This window comes from Tachypleus tridentatus, chromosome 6, assembly GCF_004210375.1.
Source record: "Tachypleus tridentatus isolate NWPU-2018 chromosome 6, ASM421037v1, whole genome shotgun sequence".
NCBI classification, from domain to species: domain Eukaryota; kingdom Metazoa; phylum Arthropoda; class Merostomata; order Xiphosura; family Limulidae; genus Tachypleus; species Tachypleus tridentatus.
This window is the reverse complement of record NC_134830.1, coordinates 42,213,283-42,232,069: the sequence shown is the minus strand read 5'-3', so window position 1 is coordinate 42,232,069 and position 18,787 is coordinate 42,213,283. Positions and strand designations below refer to the sequence as shown.

General features: G+C 33.7%; 1 protein-coding gene and 1 long non-coding RNA gene across 2 annotated transcripts in view; one reads left to right on the top strand and one right to left on the bottom strand.

Annotated features, from left to right (window-relative positions):
* Positions 1-18,787, top strand: part of LOC143252330 (A-type potassium channel modulatory protein KCNIP1-like) — a 69,846-nt gene that overhangs the window by 22,298 nt on the left and 28,761 nt on the right. The window contains exons 3-5 of the mRNA XM_076504297.1: positions 12,559-12,683; positions 15,392-15,461; positions 17,340-17,410. Of these exons, the coding sequence (XP_076360412.1) occupies positions 12,559-12,683; positions 15,392-15,461; positions 17,340-17,410 (266 nt within the window). The remainder of the gene's footprint in view (positions 1-12,558; positions 12,684-15,391; positions 15,462-17,339; positions 17,411-18,787) is intronic.
* The window catches only part of LOC143252331 (uncharacterized), a 47,848-nt gene that overhangs the window by 16,384 nt on the left and 12,677 nt on the right, over positions 1-18,787 (bottom strand). The window lies entirely within an intron of this gene.

Sequence of the window (18,787 nt, the reverse complement as noted above, 5' to 3'; positions counted from 1 at the left end):
ACTTTGGTAAGCCTTTCGCATTAGTTGTTGATGGCAGCAATTGTGGTACTGGTGCTATTGTATTACAATGAGACGACAAAAGTATTGAACACCCTGTTTGTAATTTTTCAAAAACTTTAATTGTAACCAAAAGAATTAGTCTATTGAGGAAATAAAACCATCACAACAATCTGTTGTCATTTACAATGATTATAACCCGTTGACGTTTTTGAACCAAATGAAGGACAAAAACAAAAGACTGTTAAATTGGAGTTTATCATTACAAGAGTATGCTTTGAAGATATTTCATGTCAAAGGGGTTTATAGTATCTATGTTGAGACACTTTTAAGTGCCTTGTAATTTTATGATCATAAGGTTATTAGTACTGATTATGTTATTACTATCATGGTCATTGAAGTTGTATAATTCTTTGGTAATAAATTATGTTTAATGTATTGCTGTCCATGTATATATATACATAATATTTTAGTTTAAAATGTATAACGCCAATACTTGATTCTCTAAGCAGGGATATGTGAAGGATTTATTATTATATATATATATCCATTTTGATATCGATATTTGTTTAAGTTAGATTTATATTTAGATGTACGTAACTTATACTCTTAAATCTGTATTGTGAAATCCCTCTTATTCACTAAAGTTTTAGAAGGTTCTCAATCAACAATATATGTGTGTACGTAAACATTAGTGTATCGTTAGTATTGTTGTGCAGGCTGAAATTTCTAGAAACTTTCCTCAAGCCTATAAATGCAGCCAACGAGACTCGCTAAGAGATAGTATTTATTATTAGGTTGCCATAGTTGGTATGCTATAAATCTCGAAAGCTGCAACTGTGATTAACGCTTATTAATCGGGAACTTCTAATATTTGACCAGGAACGAATAGACTATACAACATCAACGGTAGAAATCACTACATATGATCAACGAAAAACACAGAGCTAGCTAGGTCTCTGTTTAGTGAACTGTACGTATATCAACTCAAAAGTAACTCGCTCGTCGGGAACCCTCGATAATATATCAAAGAAGTTCTACACTAGGAAGAAGACTCAATATCGTCTAAAGTTTGTTCTAGAATTTTTGTGCGTATATCATTAGTTGTAATAACCGTTATTGTAAATTGTTATTGTTTGTAAATTTAAATATATTTGCATTAAAAAAGAAAATTATTTGTATCAAACATGTTGGCAAGTATCATAAATTAGATATACATTGACATTTATTTAACTTCAAAATCGGATGCTTTAACCACCTGGCAATGCCGGGCCTTTGCCAGATTAAAGGAACTATACAGAAATACACTACAAAACTAAAGTTTTGTTTATTTTTTGAAATGTTGAAAGTTTTTTTTTAAACAAGGGGTCATAGGTCATTTTTCGTTCAACATCAATTTCAGGTTTATTTCTATATTTGTTTTTATTCTTTCTTTTCTTTTTGTTGACTTCCACAAACTGACATTCTCAATTTCAATAACTTCAAACACAACTACCACTCTTTACATAGATAAGGATATATTATATGTATATGCATATTATAATTTATAGTTAAATTATATGGTTGTATACATCTGCTATAACACTTAACATTTTTTTTTGTCAGACTCTTTATACAACACTATTGTACAGCAGTTTTCTTGTACGTGTATTGAAATCGTTGAAATGTTTACAATTATTCATGCATTTTCCAGTTTAAACGTGATCCAATAACATTATACATGTATCTTAGCCGTCATACATCCCATCAAAGCACTTTATATTGGCAACATGTTTTGTCGCGTAAACTTTAAGAATGTTAGAATATGGAAAGCGATACTTTTCACGTAAGACCGTTACTCACTACTGATGATATGCACATGTTTGTTATTCTTAAGGAAGGCCTTTTTCGATATCTGTAGAATACTGAAAAGTTTCCTCATAAAAAAATAGCACTGTTCGAAAGTAAAGTAGTAACGCTAGAAGGTACACCACACAGTTTTGTGTTGCAGTAACATTATACAACAGCACCACAGTACAGCAGGTTTAAATGAATTGGCCAATTCACGATTATCCAATAGCGTCATGATAAAAGTAATCTTCGAGTCACCTAACGGGTACAATTTTTGGCTCCTCGTGTTCGTTTGTGCGGTTAGCAGCAGAACGAGTTTAACTTGAAGCATTGGTAAAATGAAGTGTTCTTGTGATCTAAATTTCTTACCAAACAGTCTCCCGCTGGTAAGGCTGTAAGTCAACGGATTTACAACCCTGAAATCAGCGGTTCAATTCCCCTGGGTGGAATTAGCAAAAGCCCATCTAGTTTTGCTATAAGAAAACCACACACACATTTACTAAATATAAAATACAAAATCTCATACATTATTTTAAAAAAAGGGCTTTTCGTGGAAATATACCTGAAAACAATAGTTTTGTTAATATAAAAAATATAAATAAAAATGCATAGATATAAATAACTGAATCCAGTATAACAATTATTGTTGCCAAAGTGATTGTTGAATATAAAGTAAATCAATTTTGAGACAAAAACAGATTATGTACATTTCACTATCTTTGTGGGATGAATGATTTCGGTCTGACATGGCCAGGTGGGTTAAGGCGTTAGACTCGTAATCTGAGGGTCGCGGGTTCGAATCCCAGTCGCACCAAACATGCTCGCCCTTTCAGCCGTGGGAGCGTTATAATGTTCGGTCAATCCCACTATTCGTTGGTAAAAGAGTAGCTCAAGAGTCGGCAGTGGGTGGTGATGACTAGTTGCCTTCCCTCTAGTCTTACACTGCTAAATTAGGGACGGCTAGCGCAAATAGCCCTCGAATAGTTTTGCGCGAAATTCTAAATTAAACAATAAATGATTTTTCTGAACACGAGTAACTTGATTGTAGTTAATTATATTTGTGATTAAACGTTAGAAATAATTAATATAATAGTCCCAATGCTAATTACAAAAATAATTTATTATTTAATTACTGGTTGAAATTTTTTGTCACATCTTTATTATAAGTAGGTTTCCAGGTGTTTATGCATTGACAAATCAAATATTGTGTAGTGATGCTAGTAAAATTATCAGGGCTGAAACTTACTGGTCAGGCGTGGCCAAGTGGCTTAGGCGCTCGACTCGTAATATGAGGATCGCGGGTTTGAATCCTCGTCACACCAAGCATACTCGCCCTGTCAGCCGTGGTGGATGTTATAATGTTCAATGAATATCACTATTCGGTAGTAAAAGAATGACCCTAGAGTTAGCGGTGGGTAGTGATGACTAACTGCATTCCATTTAGTCTTACATTGCTAAATTTGGGACGGTTATGGTTACTACAAAGTTTATGCTTCGGAAACGTGCCATGTTATGTACACACCAGCCATTTTACTCTTGGTACCCCATATTTTTGTATTTTGGTACACAGTAGTAACACTACCGTCCATTTTGACGTTAAGTTTTTGATCGCAAATAATTTTCTTAAGTTAAAAACGATAACACTTAAACACTATTCGATTTTTGTTATGGACTATGTTAGCAAATTTAATAAGAAGTTTGCGCTGATATTGTCTTGGCACTACGAACCCGCTGTTGCAGGCCAAACTTATTACTTCGATCCATTATATAGCTTTTACTGCAATCACTAGGACCTCTTTTAGCGTCCATATACTAGATCTCTTTCCAAGTGAAAGATTATTTCCTTTACCATGTTACCAGTCAAATCAATAACGTGTTAATTTACTTCGTCTGTAACTTCTGAGTACAGCTGACACCTTATGGTGAAGGTTTCTTTGTTATTTCATTGTATGAATTGTTCTGTCTTGCAACTCCAAACATAACTAACAGTTGATGGCAACTTTTGAAGGCACTTAGTGAAGTATGCCACAAATATCATAATAGTTCGTTCTTGGTTGTTGAATTCTTCTGATTATTCTTTAAAAAACGCAGCAATACCTTCTCTGGCTTCTGTTTCATCAAACATCAGTGATATATAAAAAATTGTTTCAATTTTATGTTGTCAACCTTTTTCCAGCTTTCAGGATTTGAAATGTTAAATCGCAATTTGTTGTAATAAAGTAAAGTAGAAATTAAACAAGAATAAATAATAAACTTCGACCGTTCGAAGTAAAGATTGTGAGGACACATTGGACATCTTGTACTTTTGTAGAATTTCCATCTTCTCATGCAAGTGAAAATTGAATTTCGATATGTTCAGTAGATGCAAACATAACAGAACATTAGACAATACTATATACATCTATGTAACGCGTATTTTGTCTGTGCTTGTCAAAGACAAGATGTATTTTGTCGGAAATTCCACTGGAGTGATCGATGACAACAACCGTCTAGAAATATTTCGTTGGATTTGAGGCTTAAATCCATAACTTGAATATTTCCACTTAATCTGAGTATGTCAGTCTATAAAAACAGAAACATTCAAACTATGAAGTTCTTTTAATAAACGTCTTCAGATTATTTTTAAACATTATGGTTTTGTGAAGTTGAATGACTGTTCTCATTAAACATTAATAAAGCGAACACACCAAACAATCTCGAAAAATTCGAGAAAAGTCATTGAATATTTGAAGGAAATAGAATAGTCTCAGCAAGAGTGTAATACTGACACCAAATATCGTCCATTTATTCCTGTTTCTTGTTATTATTTTCCCTTTCTGTAATAATGTAATATAAAACAATTTCAAAGAAATGTAACAGATACTTGTTGTCCCGAACATGCTACAAGAGAATTAAATATTTTTTTCTTAACCTTAAACCGATCAATCATGAGAAATCATCTTATTAATCTTTCCATGAGAAACTGGCCACTTACGGTTGTTGTACAATGCATATTCTACTAAAGACCATGGCTTTATCATAACGTCTTTTATCACGTTCATTATTGGATTATGTATTCCATCGCTAGAAATTCGCGAATTTTTGCTTGAAGTAAACATATCTGTTCATGCATTAATAATTCAAGACCAATCAATCACAATTTCATCCTTCAAAGTGGGGAGGGGATATTTTGATGAAGTATAATTTTTTGTGACCTTTTTGGATGTTCCACATATTTTCAGTAAAGGCCTGTAACAAGATGTATCGCTTTGTCAAGTTAAGTGTCTTTTACTGCCGTGTCCTGTCTAATAGAGACTTGAAGTACGTCAAAGATAAATCAGATGAGTTGCAGTAGAAAAGCAAGATGGAATAAAAATTAAAACCTAAATAGATGTTGATAGATAAAGAGGAGAGTGAATATATAGGCAAAACATGAGTGAACGTGTATACAAAACATAAGTGAATATGTAGACAAAACATAAGTGAATATGTAGACAAAACATAAGTGAACGTGTAAACAAAACATAAGTGAACGTGTAGACAAAAGATAAGTGAACGTGTAGAGAGGTAGATATTATAATAGCTAAGTGGATTCATATTTAATGACAACGAAATATTAAATTCTATTCTCAAGACAGCTGGTATAAGTATTAGCACTTTAATTAAAATAAAATACAGAACAACGTTTTGACCTTTTTAGGTCATCTTCAGGTTGACAAAGAGAAAATTTGCAATTGACCCTTGCCGGGCACAGTTTATTGAACTGTGACTACTTATTTGACTACTAAAATAATATATCTGTATTGTTTCATTGTAACATGTTCTCCAATAAAGGGAACACTATCCGTTATAGAGCGACGATTCTTGGAGGAGGATCTAGGAAATACAAAATTATGGTAATCAGGCATGGCCACCAGAGGGCCTGAATTTTTAGAGTGACAAAATAAGGAGCTGAAAATAGTTGTCTAATACTCAACATGGTAACATGCTTTACTTGTTTATTGAATTTCTCACAAAGCCATCCCTTATTTTGAAATGCAAACTAAAGAAAAAGCAGTTAGAAAACACCACCCACCGCCAACTCTAGGGCTACTCTCTATCAGGGAATATTAGGATTGACCGTAACATCATAATGCCCCTGTGGCTGGAATAAGAGGATTCGTTTCCGTGACCCGCACACAGCCTTTAATTAGAGTTCTCTAACTACTAGGCCATGACAATTCCTAAGTCTGTACGGCCCGGCATGGCCAAGTGTGTTAAGGCGTTCGACTCGTAATCCGAGGGTCGCGGGTTCGAATCCCGGTCGCGCTAAACATGCTCGCCCTTTCAGCCGTGCGGGCGTTATAATGTTACAGTTAATCTCACTATTCGTTGGTAAAAGAGTAGCTCAAGAGTTGGCAGTGGGTGGTGATGACTAGCTGCCTTCCCTCTAAATTAGGGACGGCTAGCGCAGATAGCCCTCGAGTAGCTTTGTGCGAAATTCAAAAAACAAACTAAGTATGTATACTGCTTAAGGCATCTGTTACATTCTTGAACGAAGCAGGAGTCCCATGATACGTACCGCCATAAATAAACATCAGAAAGACCATTAGACAGGCTATAACTGTTTTGAATATAACATCTTTGGGATGTCTATCATGCCATCTCAAAGATTACTAAAGTAAATGACAATCACAATGACCAAATAACATCATTTGGTGTTCATTGTTTCCCATGATCTTATTAATATAACCATCAACAATTAATGCTGTACGTCGAATAGCAATTATCTTTATTCATATTCAAACGAAACTCTATGAGAGTCTGTTAGTAAAACAGTGCTAAAAAGCTTTATATATAAATGTATTTGACATATGTATAGGGTTCTGAAAATGTAGAAATAACTTCAACAACATTACATTTTTTAAGTGAAATATCAAAAGAATACTTTAAGTTTTTTTATAATAAGACTAAATTAAATTGTTTCCACTTGTTATAAAAATACTCCACAAAATATTAGGTTCGGTTAGGATAAATTTTGTGCAAAAATGATATACAGAGTGGCCCGTAAGTCTCCCTACCCATCCATATATCTTATGTATCCAGTGTATCTGTGTGCTATCCCTCATTCTCCCTGCGCTCGTGTACCCACGTACTTGTCACAATACGCTTTTCAAGTGTAAATAGGCTTACATCGGCCATATTTCTATGAAAAAAAGAAACAAATTTATAATACATGCGTAATTGAATATAATATAATAACATATGGATGACTAGGGACTTACGGGCCACCCTGTACAATGAACTGAGTTTTACGCTACGAGCTTTGTGTAAGAATACATACAAATAAAGATATTCGTCATCCTTGAAGATGAGTTACACACTTATAGTAAAGGTTTAACCGGCGAAGTAGCTTTCACAGATATTCAGTGGGAAGTCAAGACTTTTTAAACAAACGCAAGAAACTGACTGTTACTGGACAATTTCCACGAGAATAACAAAAATATCAAAACTGCCTTAAAGGTCTGTCTTTAAATACTGTTGCCAAAAGTTTCATGAAATGCCGCTAGCAACAAGCAAGTTCTAAGTTCTTAATCTAAAACGAATGGAAATAAGCTTCTTAGTGTGTGTGTGTTTTCATATAGCAAAGCCACATCGGGCTATCTGTTGAGCCCACCGAGGGGAATCGAACCCCTGATTTCAGCGTTGTAAATCCGGAGACATACCACTGTACTAGCGGGAGGCAAGCTTCTCCGAATCAGCTGTATCTTTTTATTTTTAGTTTTTCGCTGAATTTACTCTGTAACTTGCTAGTCGGTTTTACTTCACTGAAAAATAATACGTGAGGGTATTAAAAAATAGTAGTGACTTAAAAAAGAAATTAACCACTCGTTTGCGGTTTATGTTAATCTGCCTACCTCCCCATGCGCAAAGATTCGCAAATTTCTGCAACTGGCCATTATAGATGCTGCGCGCAAAATGCTTGCATCATATGGTGTAAACCGCAGTTGAAGGGTTAAGTAACAGTTGAAGGAACACTTTCATTGACTTAGTTTGAAAGATCAAGTTGGTCTAAGTACATTTTTATTCAGAAAGAAAGTTCGGTGTAAGAATAAATATATATTAGTAGGATGAGAAAGACAAATGATAGGCAGGTCAATGTCATGGTTTAGTGTCAGTCTATAGACCGATTTTTAAATGTATTACACGCTTACAGTAACTTTTAAATGTAATAAAATTAAAAAAAAATGTATGTTTTGTGGTTATAACTGGTGCATTTCTGCATCGCTAAATATATTTTGTTTTCGTAGCGTTAATACTGTTTCAACATTATGTACAATTGACATGACAGGGCAATTTGTTACACGTTTTACGGATTAAAAATGGCATTTCTAAATATTTCTATTGGAGCATGGTGGTTATGGGTCTCTGCTCGCCGTCTGCGGGTCGTGAGTTCAAATCTCACCACCGATCACGCTCGCTTTTTTAGCCATGGGGGCATTATTAAGTCACGATCAATCCTAGTTTTCGTTTCGTTTTTAAATAATAGCTTTAAATTTGGTGGCGTTGATTAGTTGCCTTTCATTTAGCCTAGTCTATCATTTATAAAATAAGAACGGCTATAGCAGTTAGTCCTCGAATAGGTTTTTCACGAAATTCAACAAACAAATAATATTTCTATCAGTAATAGACAATTTAATATTTTTATTTCTTTTAAGTAATATGTAATTTTAAAAAGAATACTTTTTCTCTTCTAATTAGTCAAGAAGAGTCAATGAAATAGATTAGAAATAAACATATCATCAGTGTTGAGTTCTGGTTTCTTTTTATGCAGTAATTTTGTTAATAAATTGTAATAAAATTTATTTTCATTGGTTTGTCAAACATTGTCTAAAATATTGGAAACGACATAAGGCATGAACAAGAATTTTCACATACGTAAAGCACTCAATTTTGTTGCCTCAGTAAGAAATAAAGAGGTTTGTTTTTCGCGCAAAGCTACACGAGAGCTATCTTTGCTAGCCGTCCCTAATTTAGCAGTGTAAGACAAGAGGGAAGGCAGCTAATCATCACTACCCGCCACCAACTCTTGAACTACTTTTTGACCAACGAATAGTTAGAATGACCGTCACATAATAACACTCGTACAGCTGAAAGGGCGAGCATGTCGAATTCCTTAACCCGCCTGGCCATGATGGGCCAAGAAATAAAGAGAAACTGTATACACTTAGTTTGACAAGTTTGTATGATGCGAAACAACAGAACAAAAAGATGTAACGTATTCGAGTCGACACTTAATTTTAAAGAATATGATTCGCCTCGAGAGAACATAAGAAATCTAAGGGTACCTTGTATAGCTTCAGGATACCTTGTAAAGCTTCAGGACATACCTTGTATAGCTTCAGGATACCTTGTAAAGCTTCAGGATACCTTGTAAAGCTTCAGGATACCTTGTAAAGCTTCAGGATAACTTGTAAAGCTTCAGGGTACCTTGTAAAGCTTTAGGATACCTTGTGAAGCTTCAGAATACCTTGTATAGCTTCAGGATACCTTGTAAAGCTTCAGGATACCTTGTAAAGCTTCAGGGATACCTTGTAAAGCTTCAGGATACCTTGTAAAGCTTTTGTAAAGCTTCAGGATACCTTGTAAAGCTTCAGGATACCTTGTAAAGTTTCAGGATACCTTTTAAAGCTTCAGGGTTCTTCAGGAAGGATACCTTGTAAGCTTCAGCTATCTTGTAGGGATACCTTGTAAAGTTTCAGGATACCTTTTAAAGCTTCAAGGTACCTTGTAAAGCTTCAGGACACCTTGTAAAGTTTCGGTGGTTCTTCAAAAAACTATAACTTGCTCTCTTTTTTTGCTTATGAAAATTAAAAGAATATAATTTTTATTCTACAAAATCAAAACATCGAAATAATATAAAACTAGCATTGGAAATGTATAATCGAAATATATGGTATTCATAAATGTACATTAGTTTCATCAAAGGTACAATAAACCTAAATCCCAGTATTTTATTACTTGTGGATTACAACAGTTATTCCTTCAACTCATGTGTCATCAACTATTTCATTGAAATAGATTGTCCATATTCCGTACCTTCGTGGAATAAGTGTCTTTATGAAAACGTGTAAAGCCCTTCACTGGTTCATTAGACTAAATTGTTATACACAGGTGTAGCAGCTAAAAATAATTCTGTTTTTTCATGAAAATTCATAACCTGACCCGCTAGATGTCGGAAGCATTAAACAGATAAGACTTTGTACCTGTTTTTTTTTTTTTTTTTAGAAATTTATTAAAACATTCGCTTCTATACACAGCAACTTTAGTTTGAAAAGTAATTTAATTATTCAATAATTTTATAAACTTCAGACTCTCGAATATAAACTGCTACTAGTTCTTCGCCCGTTGACTCTCTTTCAAAATCCAATGTGTTTTTTTTAAATCTAAAATATAACTTCAGTTGGCAAAACTTAAATATGTTTAAGGAAAAAAACTTTTGCTGTTAGAAACATGCTGCATTCACAACACAAAATAACACAATCTTATTTATTCTAGCATGTTTACAAAGCTACTTAATCCACCATCAGGTTTCTTCGTAATTAACTAAACCACAAAGCTAAACAATAAGCTATCTGTGTTTTGCCCACCACGGGTATCGAAATTTCTAGTGTTATAAGCCCGAAGACATTCTGTTGTGCTATTGTGGGGAGGAGTGCATCAGGACTACCAGTCGTTTATAAGTTGTGCTATTGTGGGGAGGAGGGCATCAGGACTACCAGTCGTTTATACTGTGACCAGTTCACATCGTTTATAAGTGATCTATATACTGTGACCAGTGTGTGTAAAGAACTGATATCACTAAGAAATGAAAACCTTAACTATAGAAAGTGATTAAATTTGAAAACCAATATCCATCATACTAAGGACTCATGTGAAATAAACATTAAGATGAATCACAAATTAAGAATCTCAATAACCATAAACATTTCGGAAGTTCGATCTTAAAGACGGAAATGTGGTCCTCCTTTTTTATTTTTTGAAACCAAAAATATCTGTACTGATGTATTGCTATACATTGAACCCTAAATTTTGTATTAAGAATTTAAAAAAATGGATAATTGACTTAACTTAGATTTATGATCATGGTCCGGCATGGCCAAGCGTGTTAAGGCATGCGACTCGTAATCTGAGGGTCGCGGTTCGCATCCCCGTCGCGCCAAACATGGGGGCGTTATAATGTTACGATCAATCCCACTATTCGTTGGTAAAAGATTAGCCCAAGAGTTGGCGGTGGGTGGTGATGACTAGCTGCCTTCCCTCTAGTCTTACACTGCTAAATTACAGACGGCGAGCGCAGATAGCCCTCGAGTAACTTTGTGCGAAATTCAAAACAAACAAACAAACAAATAATTTATGATCATAATAGTATCTGACCAAGTGAAACTCGATGCGTCAGTTCTAATATTTTTATCCATATTAGATTTATTTCTTGAGTATACACCTAAATATTCAACGACGCATGTCCTAAATAGCTGGGAAAATTTTGATAAATATACCTTTTTATATTTTATTTCTGTAAAAGCTAATCTTTGTAAAGTTAAGCTTATATGTATTGAAATGGAACCGAATTGCACTTTTAAATATCATAAATTTAAATAAATATCATGGTAATCCAAGAATTATGTTTTACAAACTTTTTGATACAGCTATTCAGTTATTGGTGGCTTATTTTTACATGTTTGTTTCTGGTTTTATAGATTTATTTAGCAGGCGTCAGAGTAGATTTAATCCACAAAAATGTAAACATTTCTGTGTATTTTGTCATTATTTGTCGCCTCTATTTCATGTTTGTATTTATTCATTGTTAATATTGAAAAATATCTTTATTTCATTTTGTTAAAATACGTCATAGTTTTCACTTCTAATCAACAATCTTTTTTTTACTGCAATAATAAATCACCGATATTACAAAACGTTGTTGAACATAGAAATTCGTTCAATTCTATTTAAATAAAGAGAGCCCAAGTGCATTTATTAAAACCATAATTTGTAATTATTGCTACCCATTTAATTTCATTAATCCTAGAAGTAAATAATACGAACATTTTTCTGTATGGTGATGTTTGAAAGTAGGTTTTCACAGCGTAAGTAAGATTATATACTTAGCTAAATGTTTGTATGTTTAGTGCAACATCGTTCCGCGTGCCAAGATTCCAATGACACTCACTCTGTTCAAGAGTGTTATAATGGATTATAACTTGCTGCAACGTACGATAAATAACACAGAGATTACAGTTCATATTTTATCACGAAAATAACATGAATAAATTGCAGACACATCTCAATAAAACAAAAGATTTAAGCTTTGTAACCATCACGCAACGTCACACAAATTTTATATGAATTATCATAATAGTAGTTTTGGCTCATTAGCTTATAACGCAATACATTTAAAGTAATAAAAATTGTAATCCATCATTTTAAATAGTTTTCGCACAACATGACGTATGACCACTCATGTTTGTCCTCAAAACTGTTTTATTAAAATAGTACTTGAATTTTAAGTTTGATAACTTTACTTAAATCAGTTATTAAATTACCAAAAAGGGAAAACAGTCTAAAAGGAAAGTTTCTCTATTAGGAGCAAGTAAACACTAAATAAAATTGTACCATTAATAACTTACATGTTATTATTTCTAACTTGATTAAGTTAGAAATGTAAATATAGTCACATGACATTATCAGCTTACATGTTTGTTTTTTTCATAGAAAACCCTGTAGAAGATTTGGAAATGACCGTAATACGTTGTAAACCAGATGGAATTGATGTTCTCTGTCGAACGACCAAGTTTTCTAGAAAAGAACTTAAACTAATGTATCAAGGGTTTAAACAGGTGAGAAAAACATGCACATTTGTATTTTCCTAATTTGTCTTTTTTATGTTTTAGCACGGAAGGATCATATGAAAAGAGATAATATGTTCTTATCAAATCAAAGTAAGATGCTGTATTTCAGAAAATTAGTAAAATGTTTAAAAGTGCTCAAATACTTCGGGCTATTCAATGTTTCTTTTTATTGCTCAGCTATACAATGAGCTAGTTGCTCTTTATGCCTGGAGAATCTAACCACGGATTTTAGTGTTGGACGTCCATAAAGTCATCCAGCAGGCGACAAAGTTCCATGTAATACAGCTATATATATATATATATTATACTATAATGGAACTCTTGGTTATATCTATGTACTGGAAAAACTTTTTTTATTACGCGACATGCAACTTCCCACTTCGCGAATTTTTTATCCCGTGTACATGTAGATTTGCAATAGAGGACACGATTTTCTCTTTTCACCCCGTTCTCTGTCGTGGATAACTTTACTTTTCTCAATTCTCTGTGTGCAGATATGATGTCATTAATACGTAACACGCGGATCTAATGCACTGGCGTTACGGGTTATCGGCTAGTACATATAATACAACATTGTACTTATTTATGTGAACATTACACGATTCACAGAAGCATTAATCAAAATCACCAAGTAATTTCAACTTCGATTATCAGCCACGAATTTTCGATTTTCATGATGTATGTTGTAAAGACGATTTCTGAGGAACATTATTTGGCCAAGATGGATATTGTAACAGTAAAGATACTCATCTACCTCTGTTCTACGTAAGTTTTAATCATTAAATGTCTTAAGAACGACAGCTCCTTCTTGTGGACACTTTAAATAAAAGTTAATTTCTTGTGTTATAGATCGTGTATCTGATGAATTGTAATTTACAGTTTATATGATAATACCTCGTATTAAGACTGATATTCAATTTTAACAACTCTCTCATTCCTATCTAATAAGTTATAGATGTATCACTGCCCTTGTAAATGGATACACTAGCGCATAGAGGTTTAACGTCCAGGATGATTAATGTATTGTCAGGTTACAGAGGGAAGTATTGATGTTTACGTGATACATCGTCCAGACGAACTTGATATAAACTAGAACAACTGGATCAGAGTTTTCTTGAACAATTAATATATTATTTTATAGAGGTTATCAACTGTCGTTCTTCGATACGCTCTTAATGCTAAAGGACAAATCTTCCATTCAGAGCATTTTAACTGGTGTGGCGAATGGAACAAAAATCAAACGATCGTTTAAATTATCCACAAGTAGTTAAACCTCGTGTGGTTTTAGTTTAGCTTCTGTTTTGTGTGTGTGTGTGAGAGACAGTTCGATAATTTGCAAATCGTGCGATTGAAACTCTTTCACGTCTTACTGTGTCTGTTCCAAGTTAGACACAATTGATTTCGTTTAGAACAACACAAACACTAAAGATAAAAATACCTCTGTTTCAAAGCTACTTAAGAGACTTTCTTTCAGCGCCTGTAAGATTTGACTGTTCTTGACATGGGTTCAACTTATATGTGTCTAAACTTCAAAAATATTTCCTTTCAGCTCGGTGGGGCACGGGTTGGCTCTGAGACATATCTCTGGATTTCGGAGCAGAACAGCCGAATTCGAATTTTTGCGATAATATAAAAATATTTCTCACACTTTAAATTGAGAGTGAATTATAGGAGTAACTGTCGATTCCTAAGCGTGGGTGGTTAGTGGCAAAATTAGGGATAGGGGTTGATAATCTTAACAGCTTTATCACAAATGTTAATCATGAATTCGTCCAGTAACTGTTTATTTTCTGTTTGCTCACCTCAGTATGGCGATAGTTTTGTAAGATAATTGAAAATGCAACTCATTGTTGAATTACAAAAAATATTGCGATTGGTTAGTTTCTATGTTCTGTTTGCCTCGCTGTATTTGTATTTGCTTACGAAAATGTTGTTCCCAAACTGAGTCTGGAGCCCTAACTTTGTGTGACTGTGGTGACATCAATAAAATTCTTCCATTATTATATTGTCACACACAGTGCTAACATCCTTAAAATGTATGTTTTATTATTTTCATTAGGTCGTAGAAATTAGTAACCATCCTTACTGAAAACCAATTGTTATTTCAAATAAAATATGGACATTAATTATTATTTTACCTACTTGTAAAGCGTACCACTGGTAATGAATATTAGCATTTTGGCTTCAGACAATAACAATAAATATTCTAATACAAAACACTGGCAAATTATTTTTACACAGAGAGACAAACAAACATCGTTCCAACTTCCTCTCTCTAAGTAAACAAAAGTGGAGGAAGATATTTTCGAATTAACCATTGCTCTAGTGAACAGAGAAGTTGATTATTCGGGCACTCTAGTCTCATTCGGTGGGTTGCAGGATTAAAACCCATCCCTAAAACTTCTAGTTTGGTAAATATCATTGAAAAAAAAAAACACTTCTTCCCTAGAAGTCAAATGTGTTTTTTCCTTTAGACGTTCATGACATTATGAATATGCAGATATATATCTGTTTATTTGACCTACAAAACAATCGACAACTACACTTTGAATTAAAAAACAACAACATAACGTTTGATCTTAATAAATTGTATGTTGTATTATAGTAGTTCTTGTGTGGCTTCTGTTACTGGGCTAACAGGAGGAAACTTATTTTATTTTACTACATTTTTTTCATCAGACACTTATATTCCCTAGGCTTGTCCAACGGGGATCGTCAGTGAAAGTACTTTTAAAGACATATACGCCCAGTTCTTTCCACAAGGAGGTGAGCTTATTTTTAAATTAAATTCTTGTTAAATAATAAATATACAGGCATGTTACAGATCTACGAAATTTTTAACAGTAACTGTTTTCCCCCTTTTTTTTTTTGTTGAAGATGGCTGCAAAGAAATGTGGATTTTAAAATAAATGATTACTTTCCACCAAATAAAATAATCGACCAATTAAATCCAACGTAATTTTTAAATTTTTTAAAATAAATATGTTGTCATTAGATATATTTTCTCTGGTTTTCACACATTAGATTTACTTAAAATTGTTTTGTTAAGGTTTATAGCAGTTAGCTTTGATACCTGCGACCTCAGATTCGAATCCCGTTGCACCAAACATACTCGCCCTATCAGCCGTGGGGACGTTATATTGTTATAGCCAATACCACTATTCGTTGGTAAAAGAGTAGCCCAAGAGTTGGCGGTGGGTGGTGATGACTAGCTGCCTTCCCTCTAGTCTTACACTGCTAAATTAGGGACAGTTAGCGCAGATAACCGTCATGTAGTTTTGCGCGACATTGAACAAATAAAAACAAGCTTTAATACTCATTTGTAATCAAAGAGAATATTATAGTTTTATAAATCGTTACAGACGTTTTGTTGTTTTGCGTTTATCGAAATGTCATTAAAATGATCACCAAGTCACGTTTTTTTTTATTTTGTTTCACCTAAATATTGATTTTGTCAAATCCTTACAAAACAAAGGGGAAGTGTGATACAAGACATTGGTATAAGTTTATAAATCTTAGCAAAAATTTTCATCTTCTTTGCTACCGGATAATGAAATAATCTCTGACATCTGTTTTTCATATAGCAAAGCCACAGCGGGCTATCTGCTGAGTCCGCTAAGGGGAATTGAACCCCTGATTATAGCGTTATAAACCCCAGACATACCGCTGTACTAGCGGGGGATCCTCTGTGACATCTAAACTTGCGAGTAAAACTGAAGTGAAAATTTTATTTAGACCATTGAACTGTTCTTCTTTTCTATATGAATGCACCATATATATTAATTTTATATTCGGCATTCTCAAAAGAACATATTAATTTTCTTCAAGTGCTTTTAAACTTTATTTATTATAAGTGAAACAAAAAATGTAAAGTAATAAAATATTTATTAACTTCACTTATTGAATAACGTTTCAACACCACACTAGATAATGTAAGATAGTTGGTTGTTTTAGAAATCCCGGCATGGTGAGATGGTCAAGGTATTCGCTTCGTAATCTTAGGGGCGCGGGTTCGAATCCCCGTTCTACCAAACATGCGCGAACTTTTAGCCGTGGGACGTTATAATGTTACGGTCAATCTCCCTCGTCATGGGTGAAAGAGTAAACCAAGAGCCGTTTTCCTTCTAAATTTATACTGCTAAATTAGGGACGGCTAACGCAGATAGCCCTCAGGGTAGCTTTGCGCGAAATTTAAAACAAACCTGATATCTCATTTTATGTTATTTTCCATGTAATAAGGAATAGCATGCCTGATATCTCACCTTATGTTGTTTTCCATGTAATAAGGAATAGCATGCCTGATATCTCACCTTATGTTGTTTTCCAAGTTAGGTTATTTTTCAGTATTTAAGAACAAAACGTCGTTATACAACTTGTAGTTTAGTTGCATTAGCTCAAAGCTACACAATAGTCTATCTACGCTCAGTCTACCACGGGAAATCGAACCACATGTAATGGTATTTAGGTCTGTAAACTTGCCACTGACACATAGAGGGGGTTCAATATACGATTAAGTTAACTTAGATACATGTTACAGTAGCTGTTAGTAGTAGTATTAAACTCATGTAGACTTTAAAACATTCTGTTTCATTAATAAGAGCTAAATATTCCTTGTAGTTATAGTTTTTATTATATTTCTTACAGAAACTGGTCCTTATGCTCACTACGTCTTCAAAGCGTTTGATCGAGACCAAAATGGAACGATAAGTTTTCAGGTTAATATATCTAATTTACTCCTTTCAGTAGCATCCTAACGATAAGTTAAACATTAACATTGCCAAGTATACAATAAGTTCGATGGTAGAGATTACTTAAGTGTTTGCCAACTATACAATAAGTTCGATGGTAGAGATTACTTAAGTGTTTGCTTTCGAATTTTAATACTGACCATTTTTTACTCAGTAAATATTCTCTAAATTTAAAAAATTGTATTTAGGAAATCGCTAGTCCTGCCATCTAGTGTTGGTCTACAATCACGGCTAACAGACGTGAATCTTGTGTTACCTTTGAGAGGCTTGATTGAACATACATATTAGCTCTGGTAAATAATTCGTTAATTTGATGGTCCTGCTTTGCAGATAAATCTTTACAAATATACTTTTGACATTTCACACAATGTAGTATTTACCCTAGTCTGATATGTCTGCTTTATACGTTGAAACTAAGAAGACACATTTTTACGTTCTGTTTTCTCCATATTTTACAGTTAAGTTATACAACCTTTACTAAGTCTTAAGAAGTTTATTGTTATCATATTATAATACCTAACTTATGTTATGCTTTGTTTTTTCTCTGCTATCTTATTTTCTGTAAATTTCAAGGTGATAAATGCGATTTACGTTGTGTTTTTATGTATTTTAAATTAAACATGATATTCAAACACGTATAGAAAGCATCGTGGACCATTGAAAAGAAAAAAATACAACAACCTAAAGTAAAAACTAAGTTAATATAGACGATTGATTTAAGGAATATTTTATTTGGTACTACCACTCCCCCCAGTGATGGTAAGCAAAGTGAAACGTCTTGTAACAGTTGAAAATTTACGAATTAAGTTGTCTGTGGCAAAAGCTGTTACTGTGTCTCAGGTAACAGTGTGTAACCTAATCAATAAGAATGTGTGTGAAAACGAGGTCAACAGGGTCGGACTCATCAGTCATAGTTCAACTGTCGAACATCTGAAGTAATTGGAGAATGAAACAAGAATTCACACTGCGATATAACTGTTGAATCTGTGCGATCAAATGATTCATACAGGTATTGGAAAAACGTATTCCGCGTTCACTAGATCAATTGTGAAAATCTTGCAGGAAAGTATGGTGTGCTTTGGACATGACAATCTTACGAGGAAGCCTTTTGCTATGGAAACTATTCTGCAGGAATATTATCAAGATGCATGGTTGTCAGTCGGAACATGACCGACCAGAACCATATGGTGAGACTGCATAATCGATTTATTATAACATATTCAACCTCTTTATTTAAGAGTTTAAGTTACGAATTACTATTCTCTAATATGTGACATGTCCTGTAGAATTCGAACTAAAAGAGACGGTTTATGAACCTAACGGATGTTAGGCTAGAATAATTTT